Genomic DNA, 18,749 nt, shown 5'->3' on the forward strand with positions numbered 1-18,749 from the left:
TGTCTTTTATTGTGTCAGTTTGTGTCGGGTAGGGCACATATCTCCAGTCTTAAGATAGTGGTGGTTTCTGTCACTGGCTTCCGTACTGCACCATTTCCAGTAATCCCACAACCCGCAGGCTGAATTTCAGTACCATTAACTGGGAAACAGAGTGAAAAGAAATCCAAGTTTTGCGTTCTGTTCTCACATGGTCTAGTGGAAAAGCAATATGTTCCTTTTCCATGAAACAAGGAACGGCTGCCCTCGCGAGGCCCTATAGCTCAGGGGTTAGAGCACTGGTCTTGTAAACCAGGGGTCGCGAGTTCAAATCTCGCTGGGGCCTCATGGGTGTGTTTTTTTTTTTTCCTTAATTAATTACCCTTCCATATTACGAAGAAAATGGGCTAATTCCAACTTGCTGGTGCTCCCGAATGAACACCAACTGAGCGGAAATCTCTTCCTTTTAGGTTCATGTATGAATGCGCATGTCCTGCTCTGCTGACTGGAGTGTGGCGGAGTCCATTACAAGCTGCCGGCCGCGCGGTCAGCCTCCGCGGACACCCCAGCATTGTGGACCCTTCGACTGGTACCCCGCGCCTGCAGCGCTGGAGCAAGGAAGAAGGGGGGCCCAGGGAGAACAAACCGAGCCCTCAAACACTGGGCAGATTTCGAGTCGAGAACAAGATCTTTCCCTAAAGGGAGAAAACCGGCGACAGTCGTCCAGAAGGCGTGCGCCATCCGGCCAGGGTTCATGATCACTGGATCTTGGACCCTTCGCTGTCTCATCCGGGAGAACTAAGTGCCCGTAAATTTGGGTGCGAGGCTTAGGTCTCTAAACTTGATAATGACAAAAATAAATTGTGGTTTCCTATTTGAAAAACTTAATGTATTTTCTTCAGACGCGAATCATCACAGAAACACTAGATTTACGCTTCTCTATTCTTTTCCGCACGCTGCCCCACCCCCAAGCGTGAGGACGTGGCGGCTGCAGGGAGAGACGGCCCTCCAGAGCCGACGCGCCGCACCCTGCAAGCGCCGGAAGTGAGGCACTGGGAAGGCGGGTCGGAGCTGGCGGCTGGGCGGGCTGGCAATGTCTAGGTCCTCAGATCTTCGATGACGGAATGCCGGTCCTGTTCGCCACACACAAAGGCACATGTCCTGGAGGACAGCAAGCCCCTTTAGTGAAGCAGGAGAATTCAGCTCCAAAAGAGCTGTCCCTATAACCACAGACGCATGACTTTCTCACAAACTGTGCTTTCGCCGTGGTCATGCTCTAAAATCGTCTTGCGCCCGCTTCGGGTTGTTTATGCCTTGAACAGGGAATTCTTGAGGTGTGTATCTGTGCTTCCTTCGATAGCTCAGCTGGTAGAGCGGAGGACTGTAGTGCGTTCCGGTGTAGTCATCCTTAGGTCGCTGGTTCGATTCCGGCTCGAAGGAATAGCGCTGTTTTTGGATTCACACTACTAAATTAAGTCCTTTGTACCCGTACTCTGATCTGAAGTCTTTCCAACGTTTGAGGAGACCTAACACTAATAAAATAGAACCCATTTGCTCCGATTCTGAAGTGCAGAAATGTGCGAGTCTACCTAACACTAATAAAATAGAACCCATTTGCTCCGATTCTGAAGTGCAGAAATGTGCGAGTCTACCTAAAGGCAAGAGATATACCCTTCTTGCCGGCCTACTTTTGACTTGTGTGTATCCTGGTTTGCCTGAAGTCCAAAAGTGAAAGACTACTAGATGGTACAGAAGAACGTTGTTGATATGCATGTTTGTGTATGTACTCCGCGTCCTGCAGAATTCTGATTTGCAGAAGAACCCTCCTGTGACTTTCAGCCCGAGTGATTGCCCTACTCTACACACACACACACACACACACACACACACACGTCCTTTGAGGAAAAGGAAGTTTTAAGATACTTAAGTATTATTTATTTATATAGTTCTACCAAAAACATTTTCATCTGAGGCAGGACAGAAAAGAGAAATAGAATCTGACATGAGTTGGGATGAAAGTGGGAGCATGAATTCCAGAAAGATGAAACAGCTGAAGCAAAGTTGGGGAGGTGGAGGACGTGGTGCATATTCAGGGAGACTGTTGGGGCTCTACAATATCAGGAAACGCAACAAAGTGATTCACTTCCAACCTACTTGTTCACCCGCAGCCTACTCTAGCTCCCGGTTTTTTGATGTCTCCCAGTCCTGTTTCTAGGATCTTAAGCCAACGCGAGGGTAGAAGCAGGCCAGTCCAAAACTCCCGGTGCGCCTGTCCTGGCCTCAGGACTCTACTGTCCTGCGACCGAGGTCCGCTCCGGTCCTGGAGCTCCAACCTCGTTCGCTTCATGCTCGAGCTTGAAGTTAGACCCTCCCGCACCTGGCTCAGTGGAACTCAAGCGTGTGCCCTGAATTCTGAGAAGCTGCCTCTCTGATCTCCCTGATCTCCTGTGTCCGGAGGTTTACAGGACGTGGGAGGGAAGGAGAATAAGCGGGGACGGGTCCAGTGTCAAATGTGGAAGTTGGTAAAGATGGGAGAAAGAACTAAGCAAGATGGAAAGAAAATGTTACCAAAAGAAAGAAAGAAAACTAAAACTCAGAACGCAAGAGCACCCTGGCGGCCAATGGCTAGCACAAAAGTGTAGTTCAGAAGGAGCATGGGAAAAGCAGCAGCGCCGTGGCTCGTTGGTCTAGGGGTATGATTCTCGCTTTGGGTGCGAGAGGTCCCGGGTTCAAATCCCGGACGAGCCCAGGTGGAGGTTTTTCTTCATTTTACACCTTTTGACAACCGCTGGAAAAAGCTAAATTCAGTATAAACTAATCACACTTGAGTCACCCTGTTAAGGAGGACATCTCTGAATGAACGTGGCAAATGCGGCTAGTGACTGGTGACTGGACAAAATTCCCTGGGTTCCCTGGGAGGCCTCGTTCTTGGGAGGAAGTTCTGCTCTGGTCTGATCTTCCCTGAGGCTGTGTCCTCCCTGCTGCTGCCCAGCAAGTTCTACCTAGCGGAGGGGCGGGGACCCCCCCGGCTTGCTTTCTGTCCGGTGGGGATTGGCTAGTTGCCCAGGGGCGGAGGTTGTGGCGTCTGAAGGCGGATACAGGCGGGAGGCGCCTCCTCTGCGAAATCCCGCCGGGTCCCCAGCCACGTCGAAACTAGAGCGCGGACCCTCTTCTCCGCACCCCATCCCGACCGGTGCGCACAGGCAGGCGCGCGCTCACGCCGCAGATCTCCGTCGAAATTTAAAAGCACATCCCTACGTTTTCTACCAGCTCTCCATCATCTCACTAGGGAGGAAGGAGCGGGTGAGAAACAAAATCTTCTTTCCACTGTTCTGACGTTTCTGCCGCCTAGTTCCGCGGCGGAGGTTGGGTTCGCACTCCGGCTCCTCTTCCCGCTTCTGGGTAGCGTTGCCAGGAGCGATTTGGCCGTGGGAATCCCTTCTCGGCAGAGGCCGTGTGGGACTCATCAGAGAGGCGTTGAGGACCGGACTGAGGAACTGAGGAGCGGGGAAGGAAACTAAAGGGTTTTTTTTTATTATTTTTATTTTTATTTTTTTTATTTTTATTTTTTTTGCAGGAGTAAGCAGAATTTTGTTCCCTCCCCGATTTTTACTTTACTCAGCTAGGCAGAGATGCCAGCGCGAATGCCCCGATGTCCTGAATCCAGGCTCAGGAGGGACCACAGAATTTGCAAACCGAGGAGAGGCCTGGGGGGAAGTCTACGGTTGATCAAAACTAGCAAAACTTTGCCAGGTGCCCAGGGTGATCATCAGAGTTGTGAAGCAGGCCTTGTCCAATTTTTGCCCACATACTGACTTTTGGAGACGGGTGTTTCCGTTTTCTGTTTTCTGTCTCCCACCCTTACCACACCCTTAGCCAGTGTTATGAAATTCTTGGAGACCTTTGCCAACAGCCTCTTCTCTAAGCTTTCTTACTGGTTTCTAGTTCTCCTTCTCTGAGACAGCACATCAAATGGGAACATAACATTGGTAACTCAGAACATCTTTCTTTTAGAAAGGGCAGTAAAAAGCCATTTCAGTAACATGCCCAGAGCTGGGAAATTTCGAAGGAGCCAAGCCCACAGCCAACTTTTCAGAAGCAGGCTCCAGTATTCAAAAATCTGCTTAACCACACAGCTAGGTCGTTAATGCTGAAGGGTAATTTTGTCACAGCGACTTTAATTCCAGCAATTCTTTTGCAGATAAAATGGGGAATAAGTATTTTGGAAACATATGGAAATATTCAATATAGGCTTCCTTTAAAAGACTCACTCAGTATCACCTTTAAAATTAACTTTGATTAGCTGGGCCTGGTGGGTTGATCTCCATCGAAATTTAAAAGCACATCCCAGGGATTTTAAACATGTAATCCCAGGGACTCAAGAGGATGAAGCACAAGGATCACAAGTTCAAAAACTTTGATTTTTCAGAAATTACTCAAATGGCATCTAAAAGTTATGTGGTACATTGGAGAGCTTCTATTCCCAGGAGCATCATAAGTTCTTGGGCAACTAAAATCTCCATCTGATTCTGTTTCATCATCAGTAAAATGCATCTTACTAGGGAGGAAGAAACCAATGAGAAATAAAATCCTCTTTAGTTCCTCAGGGTCCCTCCCTCTCTTATTCCCCCACTGTTTGGGGTAGTGATGCATAGTAGTATAACTCTTAGATAAAAGAAGGTACTTAATAAAATGGAGATGAATTAGGGGGGAAATTATTCAAGGAAAAGAGGAATGGCCTTGGCTCTAGTTAGAAAGCAAATGGCAGGTTATAAGCAGATAAGAGTAAGAGGTTTCTTGAGTTATCATTGGAAGCATTTGCCTGTGACTCAAATTAAAGTAGGTGGATTAATAAGAGGACCAATGCACATGGGTAAAACCTGTTTTAGTATTTTTAGTTTAATCTGTATTTGAGCCAAGAAAAGTCTCTGTAAACAGCTGTTCAGAAGAATGCCTGGGAAAGAGGGAATAGGCAGGCACAAAGCCCAAAGTTTGTTGAAAAGTGAATGTTTAATTTTTGTCTTTTGAGATATAGATATGTCCTCAGGACTTTGTTCCCATTCACCTTCAGTCAACAGTGTCCCTGTTTCCTGAAGCCATGACCCTTCTTTTCATGTGTTTCCTCCTTTAACTATTACCTCTGTTACTGAATAAGTGTTGTGTTTATTGCTATAAATGTTACTGTTAAAACAGAATTTAGAGTACATGTAATTCATTCCTTCCATCACCTAATTTTGTAATTACTCCTAAAGGACAGAATCACACATGTATACTCTGTATAAAGGAGGAAAGTACATAAACATTAGAATCTTTGGAAGGAAAATTTCATGCTTCTTGTGTCTACATGTGAGGATACAACTGGCTGGGGAGAGAGACATAGGAAAAAAATCCAGAAAAAGAGAATGACTTTTAAGTTCAAGTTGTCAGAACATTTTTCATTTTTAAATTTACTTATTTTATATATTTATTATATATAAATTTTATATATTTATGTGGTTCTGGGATGTGAACCCAGGGACACTTTACCACTGAGCTACATCCCCAAGTAGTTAAGTTGCTGAGTGTCTCGCTGAATTGCCCAGGCAAAACTGTGATCTTCCTGCCTTAGCCTCCTGAGATACTAGTATTATAGGCATATACCACCATACTCCACAGAACTTTTTTTTTATGAGTATTTTTTTTAAATCAGCAATGCTTTGCATGTATTAAAATTACTGACAAAGATATAATGTTTGTTAATCATAGACTATACTTTCTTGTATTTTGAAACACACATGAGTAAGTACTAGATGTATTTTAATGAAATAGCAAAACTTCCTTTTTTGTACCAGGGTACTTTACCACTGAACCAATCCTCATCCCTTTTTATTTTTTTATTTTGAGACAGGGTTTTGCTAAGTTACTTAGGGCCTTGCTAAGTTTCTGAGACTGGCTTTGAACTTGCCATCCTCCTGCCTCGGGCTCCAGAGTCACTGGGATTACAGGTATGCCCCACCATGCCTGGCTGATGTGTTTGTTTTTAAAAACAAACAACCCTATTTTCTCTTTCAAGGTAACTTCCTTCTGCCTAGTTGAAAAGTAAAGAAATGGCTTTTTGCATTATCAACTATGTGAGCAGGTTGTGAATCCTCCAGGGTTGTCAGGCAGAGAAGGGACCTGACTGTATTCAGAGGCCTGAGGCTACTCCTTCCCACTACCCCATGACTAAAAGTAGAGGCAACTCTGTTCTGGTGAGATGGTGCTTGAATTGGTGTTTCAAGGCCAGAGGCATGTACGGGTGTGTGTGTGTGTGTGTGTGTATGTGTGTGTGTGTATCCATGGGTGTGTGTGCAAATTGTGAGTTAGGGTAGAGCACCTTATCTTAGTTCTTGGGCTATTTATCAGAGAAGGGACATATTAATCAAGTTTCCAGCTGTGGGAGTTGGCTGCTGCTTCTACTGATGACTGCTGAAGCAATCGGGGTGTTGCAATCAGTCTGGCATCTCTCCTCCCTAACAAACAAGTGATCCATAACTTTTTAGAACTTAGCTCTCCAGTGTCCTTTTAAATGGTACTGTGTGATTAATTTAAAATAGGTACCATTTACAAATGGTGTTTGCCCACAAAAGGAACCCAGCATTTGGGCACTCTGTTGGATGCCAGTTGAAGGCCCATCTTGTGGGCCCCCATGTCCTATTATTTCTCTTTGCTCCTGAAATGCTTTAAACTTTGACACTTGGCAGGACAAACTTTGGCTTTTGGTGTTTGATGGTACGTCAGAGGCATGCCAGCCTCTCCCTTTCCAAGGACTCCAGGACCTCTGAGGCATCAGGTCCTATGGGCAAGCAGTATGTGGCAGTTTGCTTTAGTCCTCTTCTCATTACCCCCAACCTCTTTTCCATTTAGCTCAGGGTTTGACTGGGGAGCTGGGACAAGGACAACAGTGAAGCTCAGGCAGGTCTGTGCTCCAACAAAACTGAAAAACTGGTCCTTTTCCATACAAGGGGTACTTTGCCACTGAACTACATCCCCAGCCCTTTTTATGTTTTATTTTGAGACTGAGCCTTGCCACCCACTTTACTTCTGCCTTAAATCATCAAGCTCCCCCAGTTACCAGAAACTGTTCTTAACAAAGGATCTGAAGCACATTCCTAAGGTTGTGTAAATTACTGTCAGATATGTAAAGACTTTACCCTCCTAGAGATTTTTTTTTTCATTGGAGCCAGGACCAATACCTCAGAAATGAAGGGAACTCAGTGGGATTTCAGGAATGAGCAATAAGCTAGAAGCAGAGCCTTCCTGAGACCCTTGAAAGCCTTCCTTCTCTGTCTGGAAATCAGGACTGCCTAAGTTATTGACTGCTACCATGCCATTCTCATTTGTAAGCCTTCAGGAGAAAGGAGTGATGGTTAGCAGACTATTTTCCTGGTTACCCTATCCTGAAGTAAAACCAGGTTGATCCCATCCAATTATAAGTACTCCAAATCAGTGCACCTTTTTTTCTGAAGTTCCCAGCCTGCAAATTAGCTTTTAACCTACACAGTAAGGCTGAGTTTTTACCTGTCCTGTTTAGCTTCCTCCGAGAGGTCTATTCCTGCCATACAAAGTGACCCGTGCTTCTGAGAGTGACTAAAGGTGACAATACACAGTGTCCTCTTCCTTTCTGGTAGAGCAAATGGTATGAACCGATGCTCCAGTTCTTGGGTCCAGACTTGCCTCAAAAGTGTTTCAACATGATTCCCATATGGGGGAAGGTAGTTTGCCCTTGCTCCTGCCCCCTACTCCACTCCTGTAGTGAATCCCCAAAAGAGAAGAAGTACAGCTTTAGTTATCTATATATGATTATCTACATAGAAAGATGGAACAAAATGTATAAATTGACAATCAGTTGAAGTGAATATATGTTTCTCCCTAGATACAAGATTACAAGGTAAGCATACAACAATCACAGTGAATTTCTTCCTTTTTTTTTTTTTTTTTTTGAGAGTGGGGATTGAATCAAGGGGTGCTTTGCCACTGAACTACATCCCCAGCCCTTCTTATGTTTTATTTTGAGAATGAGCCTTGTTAAGTTGCTTATGGTCCTGCTAAATTGCTGAGGCTGGCCCCAACTTGTGATCTTCTTGCCTGAGCTTCCTGAATCACTGGGATTGTGGACTTAATTACATTGCTTTGCTATTGACTCTCTGAGTTTTAGAGAGATTTCATGAAATAGCTAGGTGTGGTTCAATTCCCAGTACCAAAGAGAGAAAGATAGATTTTATGAAACAAAACTTATTTTTATTTAAGTTGTATGTGTGTGGTATGGAGGTTGTAGTAGAATGCTAGGTGAGCATTCTACTACTAAACAACAACCCTCCCCACTCCTTTATTCAAATTTCTATTGCAGGGTCTTCTCCCTAGGACTCAGGAAACTGAGTCAGAAGGGAATGTAAATGACACACAGTGTACTCCCCACACTGCTGTATGGCCTGTGTATCTTTCTTCTACCCCTCATCATGTTCTTCTGTTAGGATGAATCCTTTCTTGAGGCATTACAGGTCCTTACACAAACAGACTTCCTTCAGGCTGACTCACCTGCTTTTCAGACAGACCAGCACATATCTGAGGTTAACTCAGTGCTGTCATCTTGGGACCTCTGCTAAATGCTGGCCTGGTTGTAAGTATGTACTGGATGCCATGATTCCACAAAGAAAGAAGTGGGCAGCTCCTCAGGGGATTGGATGGGGATTGAGAAGAACTAGCTGGGACTCAGAGGAGGCATTGCTGATCTGAGTCTGGAAAAACAAGTAGATTTTCTCTCTGCAGTTTAAGGGCTTGATGTCTGACTCCACCATTCATCTGCTGTTTGATCTTGGAGTTTCTAATAAGCAAAAGAGACTTATGTAATACCTTCCTCACACAGACCAGAGGGTTAAATGTAGTCATGTATATGAGAGCTTCACAAAATAAAGGGTAACACTGATTATTATAATTACTGTAATGATTTCAAGTGCAGTTGCTTTACTGGCAGCCAGCCTGTCTTGAGTTGTCACTTTCTCAAACATGGACAGATTGAACACCTGGTTTGGGGATGACAACAAAGTGTTGAGGATTTAAAACAGGATTACAGTGTTCTAGATGCAGCACAAATTTAGGTGAGTACTGGGAGTTTGGAAATTTTGGGCATCTCACTTTTGCTTAATATTTGAACCTATAGGATGTAGAAAGTGATACTGGTGACTGAGGCCCATGTTCCTATATAAGCAGTGACGCTACTTTGTGAGTGTCTGAAAGAGCAAAGTTGTGTCAGTGGTGAGATAAGCAATTTTGCAACTGTTTTTGTCAAGGAACAGAAGATGGAAAGCTCAGAGTTAGTCTCTTTGCACAGGTAAAGATAAAAGGAAGGCGAAGCCTTTACCATTTATGTATGATATATCAAGTGTGTAAATGCATTCTGCTGTCATATATAACTAATTAGAACAAATTATTAAAAAAAAATTTAAAGGAAAGAGAAGTCTAAGAAACGCAGCAAGGTTATTTCTCGGGGTAGTATCTGGGAGGCTGAGGTAGGAGGCAGGGTATTAATAGCTTCACTAAAAGTGTTTTTCTGGTTCCATGAAATTTCTGGTATAACCTTCTTAGCATCCTTTCATGAAACCAAATTCAATAGATACACAGAAAGTACAGTAGAAAAGCAACCACAGGAAGACCATAACTTACTTATAGACTTCTTCCAAGGCAGTTCTTGGAGTTGGCTCATCAGGTCAAATATAATGTCTTAAAGATTCAGATAACTGTGTGTGAACAATGAAACCTCAGTTCTGTTATGGGCAAGAATAAGAATCATGGACATCAGAAAGAGGCGGCTTTGGGATGAAAGGCCATGTTTATCAAACTTTTCCCCCAGGACAGATTTCCAGTCCATTCTGGTGGGTTAATATTTGATCCAGTCATGCCCTGGGAAAAGGTGAATGACTCTCCTCGTTTGTCTAAGAGCAGGGTCCTTGGTTTGCTTGTCTCTGTGAGGATTTGGGACCTTAGGTCAGTTCTCCCACCCCTTCATGTGAACACTATATAATCAGAACCAGGAGGGACCTCTACGTTCACACAGCTGGAACCTATCTCCAGGAAGAACAGCCAGATCCATCTCTAGTTGGAGGGAAACTGCCAGATTTTTGTAAGATTCTTCCTCCTGGGTAATCTATTGTTCTTTATATCTATATACTATTTCTAGTCATTCATCCATTTCAATGAAATGCTTTATCCCTTTTTAAGATCTCTGGGACCAAGTTGATGAGATAAAAAGAAAAAAAAGACTCTCAAATTTAAAATGTAAACAGTTTTCTTTTGGGATAACCTGTATGTGTATAATAGGAAATTAGTGGGATTGGGAGCAAGTGGAGGTTTAGGGCCATTCCTAAATTGTAATAAAATCCCCAGAGATCTGGAAAGCCATTTGCTAAAGGGCATCTGAAATACCTTTGCTCCTGCCCCCATTATAATCATTATATGTGGTTTAAGGAGAGATACAGAAAGTATGCTTTCAGCACTGTTTCCTTCTAACATCCCGACAGATTTCTTTACTTAGAAAAGTTTTGGAAGCTCTTTAAAAACAAAGTGGAACACTTTGTTTGGGATCAAAAGAAGGTACACTGGCCAGTTGAAGGGAAGAAACAAGAGAGATAATGGGAGGAATATGCATTTAGTGTTGTTGTTTCCCTCAGGAAGATATTGCCCTAGAATGTATAAAAGGGCCAGACTACATTTATGAAAATGATAACCATAATTACTCATCATAAACTGTCATGTAAACTCGCTAGTACCTAAAGGTTGGTACATTCCTTGGATATAAAACATTACCTTTGAGAAAAGGATGGCGATATTAATTGTTATGAAGACTTAGGGATTAGTTTGAGATAAAAGATAAAGGAGTCTGAAGAACATTAGGACATATTCCACTGTTAAAAAGTAACTGACAGTTCCATGTTTGGGTATAGATGCGTATCTGAGTAAAGCTCTGTATGTATAATACACCAAAATACATTCAGATCCTTGGCCTAGGCGGATTCATTTCTACCTCACAAATAATCTGGCTCTTACTTGTTTTCTCCCAATTCCATTTTGCCTGGTCTTGGGAAATTTGGGGTTGAATATGTAAATGATGAGGTTGAATATGTGAGGAGGCAGATTGTAAATATCACTGGTTGTGGTGTGTGCTGATTAGGGTTTGGTTTCTATGTGTTTTAGGGAGTCAAGCTTACAATAAAACTGAACAGTCCGAATTACAAAATGAGTTTACAAATTCTGCAAATTGGAAACAACATTGCCCCTCCCCCTTGCCATATTAAGACCTGAGGGCTTTCAAACTCCAAAGAGTAACCTGTGCTTTAGGAGGTAAAGCCCTCCTTTAGTATCAGTCTAATGTCTTAACTAAAAATGATATGTGGACTTGACTTACACATCTAGCCTTAAGAGATGATGCATCTCAGTAAGACAGGACTACAGATCACCCTATTACCAGTTTCTGATACCCTTATGGTCAGATTATCATTTTCTTCTTCCTCTTCCTCCTCCTCCTCCTCTGCTAGCTCGTGCCTTATGCCACCAACCAAACTTACATAAATCTGTCTCTACAATTCCATTGCCATTGGACTTATGCTACTGATACAGGTAAAGACTCTGTTATACCTAGAACCATGGACTTTCTGACTTTAGAGTTAGCAACTCTTATTTCATAAATGAAAAAAACCTATGCCTGAAGAGGAAAATGAAATCAGTCATTTAGACAATATTGAGTCTCTATTTGAGGCAAGCACAGGATTCAAGGTAAATAATGTGGACCCTGCCCTCCTGTAGATTATACACCAGTAGGAAACACTGACAAGTAAATAGTCTAATGTTTGTTCAAGATCACATGAGTAATAGCATGCTTGGAAAGAGCACCCATAAAACCTGACAACAGGTAAATCTATTTTGTGATACCCTTATGGTCAGATTATCATTTTCTTCTTCCTCTTCCTCCTCCTCCTCCTCCTTCTCCTCCCCCTCCTTCTTCTTCATCTCCTCCTCCTCCTCCTTCTTCTTCATTTTTCTATGTACATGAGAATAGAATGTGTTTTGGTATATTATACATCATGAAGTATAACATTCTAATTAGGATTCTATTCTTGAGGTTGTACATGATGCAGAGTTACCTTGGTCCTGAGTTCAAATTCAAGGAAATTTATGTCTAATTCATTCTACCATACTTCGTATTCCCTTCCCTTCGTTCCCCTTTGTCTCATCCAATGGACTTTTATTCTTCCCCTCCCCATGACCCTTGTTGTGGGTTAGCAGCCACATATTAGAGAACATTCTGTCTTTGAGACACTGGCTTATTTCACTTAGCATAATATTCTACAGTTCCATCCATTTACTAGCAAATAATGTCATTCTTCTGAATGGCTAAAGGTCTTCTTGGTCTTAATATCTAAAGCATAGAAAGTTTGGACAGAAACTCAACAGGGCTGCCAACTCAGACTCCCTTCTGTGAACATTAATATACCCATAACCTGTATATTGGCACCTCTAAGGACCAACTGTCGTTGTACTTGAGGGAAGACATTACTAACATCCCTAGCCACCACTACCACCTAATGGCTCTTTTGAGTACTATCTGCCCTTGTTCTGTTTCCTAATTTTTGAACTCAGGGATTCTGGCACTAGAGGGATGTTGACTATATGACCTCTATGTTCTTCTCCAATCTTGAGAACTTGAAATTTTACAGTTGCCTGTGATGTTTGAAGTCAATATTTGTCCAATATACGGCAATATATTTAATTGATTACAAATCAGTGAAAGGGATAAGATTGAAAAAAAAAAAACAGAAAGAGAAAACACACCCAGGAGACTGAAAAGCACAGTATAAATGTGAAGAACTTGTCACACAGGTAGCAAGGTACCCCAGCCATGTGTGAATACTTGTTATTATTTTAGGGGTGGCTGTCACTTTTGCAATCATTGCCATATTCTTGGTAAATTCCAGAACACACTTTTACTTGATTCTCTTACAAATTGTAGTCTCTTGCTTAATGGAAACTTTTTAAACTGCAATTTATTTCCGTACTGTGAAATGATTAAAAGATTCCTTGGTGTCTAACTTGGCATTCTTTACAGTTACCATGAAACAGACAAGGAGGATCAATGCTTATTAGAAAGACAGCTTGCTTTCAGTCATAAATTAAATGAGTTATTGGTAGACAAATTACTTAAAAATAAAAGTTATAAAACTCAGTTAAAATTTTACAGTGAAAAGCCATTTTTTATTTATTTATCCAAAACTAATAATAAAAATAGCAGCATTTATAGATATTTGATATGAGATGGTATAGATCTGTGGTTTTTTTAAAAGGCTTGGAATGGTTTGGGTTTTGTGGTTTTTTTTTTTTTTTTTTGGTACCAGAGATTAAACCCAGGGGTATGTGCTTAACCACTGAGCTGCATACACAGTTCTTTTTTCTTTTATTTTGAGACAGGGTCTCACTAAGTTGCTTAGGGCCTTGCTAAGTTGCTGAGGCTGATTTTGAACTTACAATCCTCCTGCCTCAGTCTCCAGAGCTACTGGGATTACAGGCATGCACCACCACACTTTCTTCCAAGAACTAAGGTTACTGTCAGAAACCATTTGCTGCACGCTGGGCATAATGACACACACCTCTGGTCCTAGCTACTTAGGAGGCTGAGGTGGGAGAATCACGGAGCCCAAAAATTTGAGACCAATCTGGGCAACAGAGTAAGACCCCATCTCAAAAAGCATAACAAAATAACAACATCAGAAAAAATACCTTTTACAAATGCCAAAAACCTTTTAATTCTCAAAATTTCAAATTTTGTAAGAAATAAAATCTCAGAAGTTTGTCTCTGTTTTCTATTTTGTTATAATCCACATTTAATTCTGTTTTCAATGATCTGTCATTGAATTAAAGTCATGCTCCAGGAGGAAGTTTACTCTGTAGCTGTGTTTGAGTCACACACGTACCCACACACACACCCACATATACAATGGTGTGTGAATTCTACAGTTCAAGGCTGATAGCTCTTGCAGATGGTGGCAGGGATCTTCCCCTCTTTTTCTTTTCAGAATGATGTTGAGAAAACATTATAGCCAATTGCAAGTCCTTTGACCTTATGAAAAGATCTTAGGAATTTTAGTTTAGTTTAGTTTCGTTTTTTACCACATGGTAACATCATTTGCCAATTGTGGGACAATTTATGTATATATGCAGAGAGAACTAGAAAATATTCTCTAGAATAATTCAAATTCCCCCAGTGTGAGAAGCCCCTCAGAATAAACTTGAATTGCCTTTTCTGCTCTGTGGGAATTAACCTCAGACTCACTTCCAAGCATAGCATGGCTTCTTCCATGCTTCTCCCTATTCTTTAGAGTATAAAACAATTCTGCCTTAGGCCATGAACCACAGACTTCTTAGAGAAGTGGAACTGCCTCTTTTCACCTCTAGGTGACACCACTCTCCACTGCTCTCCTCATAGAGAGATGATTGATTAAAATGTATGTCCAGGAACCCATCTAAAGCAGTACTCAGGTTGACCTTTTTCTGGGCTCAAGATCCCTTAAAAGTCATCTTTCATAGCTCTCACACGAGTATTGTGGTCTCATCTCAGCAAATTGGAGCTGTCGTATCTTTCCCATGGATGCCACATTCCTATTTAGGTTGGCATTTGGTGTGTCTTCTCTTTTCTTTTCTTTCTCTGTTTTAGGCAAGGTCTTATAACTTTCCCAGGCTGACCTGGAGCTCCTGGGCTCAAGTGATCTTCATCTTAATGGTCTTTAATGTCCTAAGGTCTTGCACAGTGCCCACACCCAGTAGAGACTTATATAATGTTTGGTATTAAATGAATAAATTAAGAGTGTGAACGGATTTTGTAACACTATGACTGATAGAAAGGCAAATACTCAGTGATCCTAATAGATAAGGAAGAATGGCTGGGGTTGGAAGTTGTATTAGGAAAACTATTAAATAGACTTTCCAAAGAAATGGATTAACCCTAGGTAGTAAATTTAGTGAGGAAGACTAAAGAAAAGCTGTAATTAGGTGACTGAGGATGCCTGAGACATGATGCCCTGTCACAGAGAAAAGTACCTGTCCTTTTAGCCTAATTTGGAATGAAGATATGTGCCCCTACCACTCCTCCTTTTGCCCTTGGCAGGAACCTCTGTTGGAAGCGATGGTGCTGGGCCTAGGCCCTTTATTGTTGGTCTTCATGCTGGGTCTGGTTGTGACCCCACCGACCCTGGCTCAGGATAACTCCAGGTACAAACACTTCCTGACCCAGCACTATGATGCCAAACCAAAGGGACGGAATGACAGATACTGTGAAAGCATGATGGAGAGACGAGAGCTGACCTCACCTTGCAAAGACACCAACACCTTTATTCATGGCAACAAGGGCAACATCAAGGCCATCTGTGGAAATAGAAATGGAAACCCTCACGGAGAAAACTTAAGAATAAGCAAGTCTCCTTTCCAAGTCACCACTTGCAAGCATGCAGGAGGGTCCCCTCGGCCTCCATGCCGGTACCGGGCTACAGCAGGGTTCAGACACATTGTTATTGCCTGTGAAAATGGCTTACCTGTCCACTTTGATGAGTCCTTTTTCCGTCTATAACCAGCAGGCCACTGCTGGCCACTGGCCCTGAGCTGGTTTTGCTTTCCTTTCCTTGAGCTTCCCCTCTATACTTCAGAACAGTGACAGCAGTATTCACTTCCAGGCGCCCAGAAAATAAGCCATCTGCATCTTTTGTGTTTTACAACCTACGTTTAATAAATAAAAATGTCTCTGAAACCAGTAAGAATCACTCAACTGCTTCCAAAGAGGAGAGAATGGAGTAGAAACATCTTTTTCTTTATCACCAGTTCCCCATCAGTCAATGGGGAGGTATACTTTACCTTTGTGGGAGGGTAAAGTTGATAAGCTCATCTATAGAGAGAGCTGGGAAAACTCTAGGGCTTACAGTTATAAGAAGAATTTTCAAGAGATTAAATTTTTTTTTCTTTTAAGTAATGAGCCAACATTACTTTCACAATTATGAGACCTTGGGAAGAAAGTTTAAAACCAACTACCAATACACCAATTATTAATTATGCTTTCTATCTCTTTCCTTTTCCTCTCTCTCTCTCTCTCTCTCTCTCTCACACACACACACACACACACACACACACAAATGGCTCTTTTCCAGGAAATCACATGGTTATGGGAAGAGGCTCTGTTCTGCTGAAGTTAGAACCCAAGTACCAAGTGAACCTTCAGAAGCTTGTATATCAAGCGTCGGCTCTTCCTGCCACTCTTCTTCCCAGAACCACTTTACTTCCTCTCTTTCCAACACAATTATCTTGTATCTTCAGCTGTAATCAAAGGAATAGAATATAGAGGTTTGTGTCATTCTGTACAAAGGCAAAAGGTGACTATGAAATAGGAGGTGACATTTAAAAGAACAATAGTTATGTTTGGTAGTGGCCCCTATCACCAAATCAAAGGATGGAGTAGTGGTGGAATGAAGTAGTCCCTCATAAGCCATTGCAGTCACTCACATGGTGGGCTCTGCCCTCAAGAAGCAGGATCTCTGAAAAGAAAGAACAATAGTAAGGCTGGGGATATAGCTCAGTGGTAGAGCACTCATCTAAGCCTATTTGTGCAAATCCCAGGGTTCCATCCCCAGCACTGCCCAAAAAAAGGGACAGGTATCCATATATGTCAAACAAGGAGTTCAGCTGGGGCCAGACCTTGAACTACACAGGTAGAGATGCATCTGTTTGACTCTCAAAAAACTATCTTTGCTGCTTCAGATTGCTCACTTCCTTTCAAATCAGAGCTGATTCCTCCCCAACATCCCCATGGCCACCAATAGAATCAACTCAGACCAGCGTCACAGTTCAAGTCAATTCTAGGAGCGACTGCCAGATGGCAGTATTGGTCTAGTCAGAGTTGTCAAGTGATTTACACCTCCATCCCTGAAAGCTCAAGGGAGAGAAGCAATTCTGAGCATGGCTTTAATATCCTAATTTAAAACACACACACACACACACACACACACACACACACACACACGTATACATACATGTATGAAATCATATGTATGTATGTATATACACATATGATTTCCAAAGGACCTGATTTTATTCCACTTGGAGAATAGTCATATGAGAGCAAAGGCTAGTCTGAAGTTTTACTCTATTCTCTTTTCTCTACCTCCCTCAATTCCTAGATGTAAGCTATTCAAATTGGTGCATAAACTTTCTTTGACCTGAGTTTGTCTAAACTGTTGGAGCTTCCAGTAAATCAAACATTCCCCATACCAGGTAATTATATCACAAGACAGACAATTCCAGTTCTGTGTAGATTTGCATTTCCTCTTTTTGTACCTGGACCACACAGGCTTGGACAGCCACCCAGCAAGTCCTGTTCTGATTCACTGTACTGGCTACGCCAGCTTCTTTCTGGAAAAGAGAGTTTTGCATTTAGAGAAGTGCCATGTTGGAAAATTGTTCACTCGTGGGAAAATGAGGGTGGGAAAAGTTGGGAGCAGAAAAGAGTGGGGAGATGGTACATAAAAGAAGGGGAAAGACGAGACTGTGGCGTCAAGGAAATGTCAACGTGTCATTCTCAACCCCTCTCTCCAGAACCCAGTTCTCACTGTCCCTTCTCCTGCCTCTTGCTTTCTCTAGGCACCACTAAGGCGGTGATGGCTCTGCAGAGGACCCATTCATTGCTTCTGCTCTTGCTGCTCACCCTGCTAGGGCTACAGCTGGTGCAGCCTTCCTATGGCCAGGATCGCATGTACCAGCGGTTTCTGCGGCAACATGTGGACCCTCAGGAGACAGGTGGCAATGATAACTACTGCAACTTGATGATGCAAAGACGGAAGATGACTTTACATCGGTGCAAGAGCTTCAACACCTTCATCCATGAAGACATCTGGAGTATTCGCAGCATCTGTAGCACTGAAAATATCCAGTGCAAGAACGGCAAGATGAACTGTCATGAGGGTGTAGTGAAGGTCACAGACTGCAAGGAGACAGGAAGTTCCAGGACCTCCAACTGCAGATATCGGGCTAAGGCAAGCACTAGGCGGGTGGTAGTTGCTTGTGAAGGTGACCCAGAGGTGCCTGTGCACTTTGACAGATAAATGCCATCCTTGGGTGCTATATAGCCAGTGATTGGCCTCTGATTTACTCCAAGAATAGCAATGAGTAATGCATTTAAATTGTTTTGGACTCTGTCTCCTCTGCTCATTACTTACACTTTCCCTCTATGTAACCCATTTTATTAAGTATCTAAGAGAAATGGAGACAAACTATGGTGAGTCCAGGCTTTTCTATTATAAGCTTCTTTATAAAAGACAAGTCAACTTAGCCGTTTCAGATCCTATACTCTGGAATTGAGTCATTATGTGTATTTATATCACATTTCAAGCATTTTAAAGTACTTTCTTCTCAGTTATCTCATTTTCATACCCCTTGTACCTCTTTGATACTGACAATGCTGTTAAGGGAATTTACTGAAGACCATTAAGTTAGTGGAAGATCTGAGACAAAATTTCAGTTGAATTGGCTCCTCATTCGGGGCTTTTTCTGTTCATTACAAGGAGTGTTTTGAAAGTGTCTGCTTTTTATTATTCCCAAAAGTCAGCTGTTTGGGGAGTCATTAAATGTTTAGAAATAACATACTGGTAAAATTAGAGCTCTGTGTGATTTGACATTGTTATGTTTGTGTCTGATTATATCAAGGAATGGCATTAGAAAATTTCTCTTTT

General features: G+C 42.4%; 2 protein-coding genes and 3 non-coding genes across 5 annotated transcripts; all 5 read left to right on the forward strand.

Moving 5' to 3' along the window:
* Window positions 1–249: 249 nt before the first annotated feature.
* Window positions 250–322, forward strand: Trnat-ugu (transfer RNA threonine (anticodon UGU)). The gene has a single exon. It is a non-coding gene; the product is annotated as a tRNA-Thr (tRNA).
* Window positions 323–1,326: 1,004 nt separating this feature from the next.
* Trnay-gua (transfer RNA tyrosine (anticodon GUA)) lies at window positions 1,327–1,416 on the forward strand. Its single transcript is given in 2 exon segments — window positions 1,327–1,363; window positions 1,381–1,416. It is a non-coding gene; the product is annotated as a tRNA-Tyr (tRNA).
* A 1,236-nt stretch (window positions 1,417–2,652) lies between these two features.
* Trnap-ugg (transfer RNA proline (anticodon UGG)) lies at window positions 2,653–2,724 on the forward strand. The gene has a single exon. It is a non-coding gene; the product is annotated as a tRNA-Pro (tRNA).
* Window positions 2,725–3,082: 358 nt separating this feature from the next.
* On the forward strand, window positions 3,083–18,328 carry LOC143395101 (ribonuclease 4). The gene is made up of 2 exons (XM_076849936.2): window positions 3,083–3,279; window positions 17,662–18,328. The coding sequence occupies exon 2, from the start codon at window positions 17,679–17,681 to the stop codon at window positions 18,120–18,122; it is 444 nt and encodes a 147-aa protein (XP_076706051.1). The 5' UTR covers window positions 3,083–3,279; window positions 17,662–17,678; the 3' UTR covers window positions 18,123–18,328.
* Ang (angiogenin) lies at window positions 14,722–15,720 on the forward strand. Its single transcript, XM_076848128.2, has one exon. The coding sequence runs from the start codon at window positions 15,110–15,112 to the stop codon at window positions 15,602–15,604; it is 495 nt and encodes a 164-aa protein (XP_076704243.1). The 5' UTR covers window positions 14,722–15,109; the 3' UTR covers window positions 15,605–15,720.
* Window positions 18,329–18,749: the final 421 nt, after the last annotated feature.

The sequence above is a fragment of the Callospermophilus lateralis genome, chromosome 3, assembly GCF_048772815.1.
Source record: "Callospermophilus lateralis isolate mCalLat2 chromosome 3, mCalLat2.hap1, whole genome shotgun sequence".
NCBI classification, from domain to species: Eukaryota; Metazoa; Chordata; class Mammalia; order Rodentia; family Sciuridae; genus Callospermophilus; species Callospermophilus lateralis.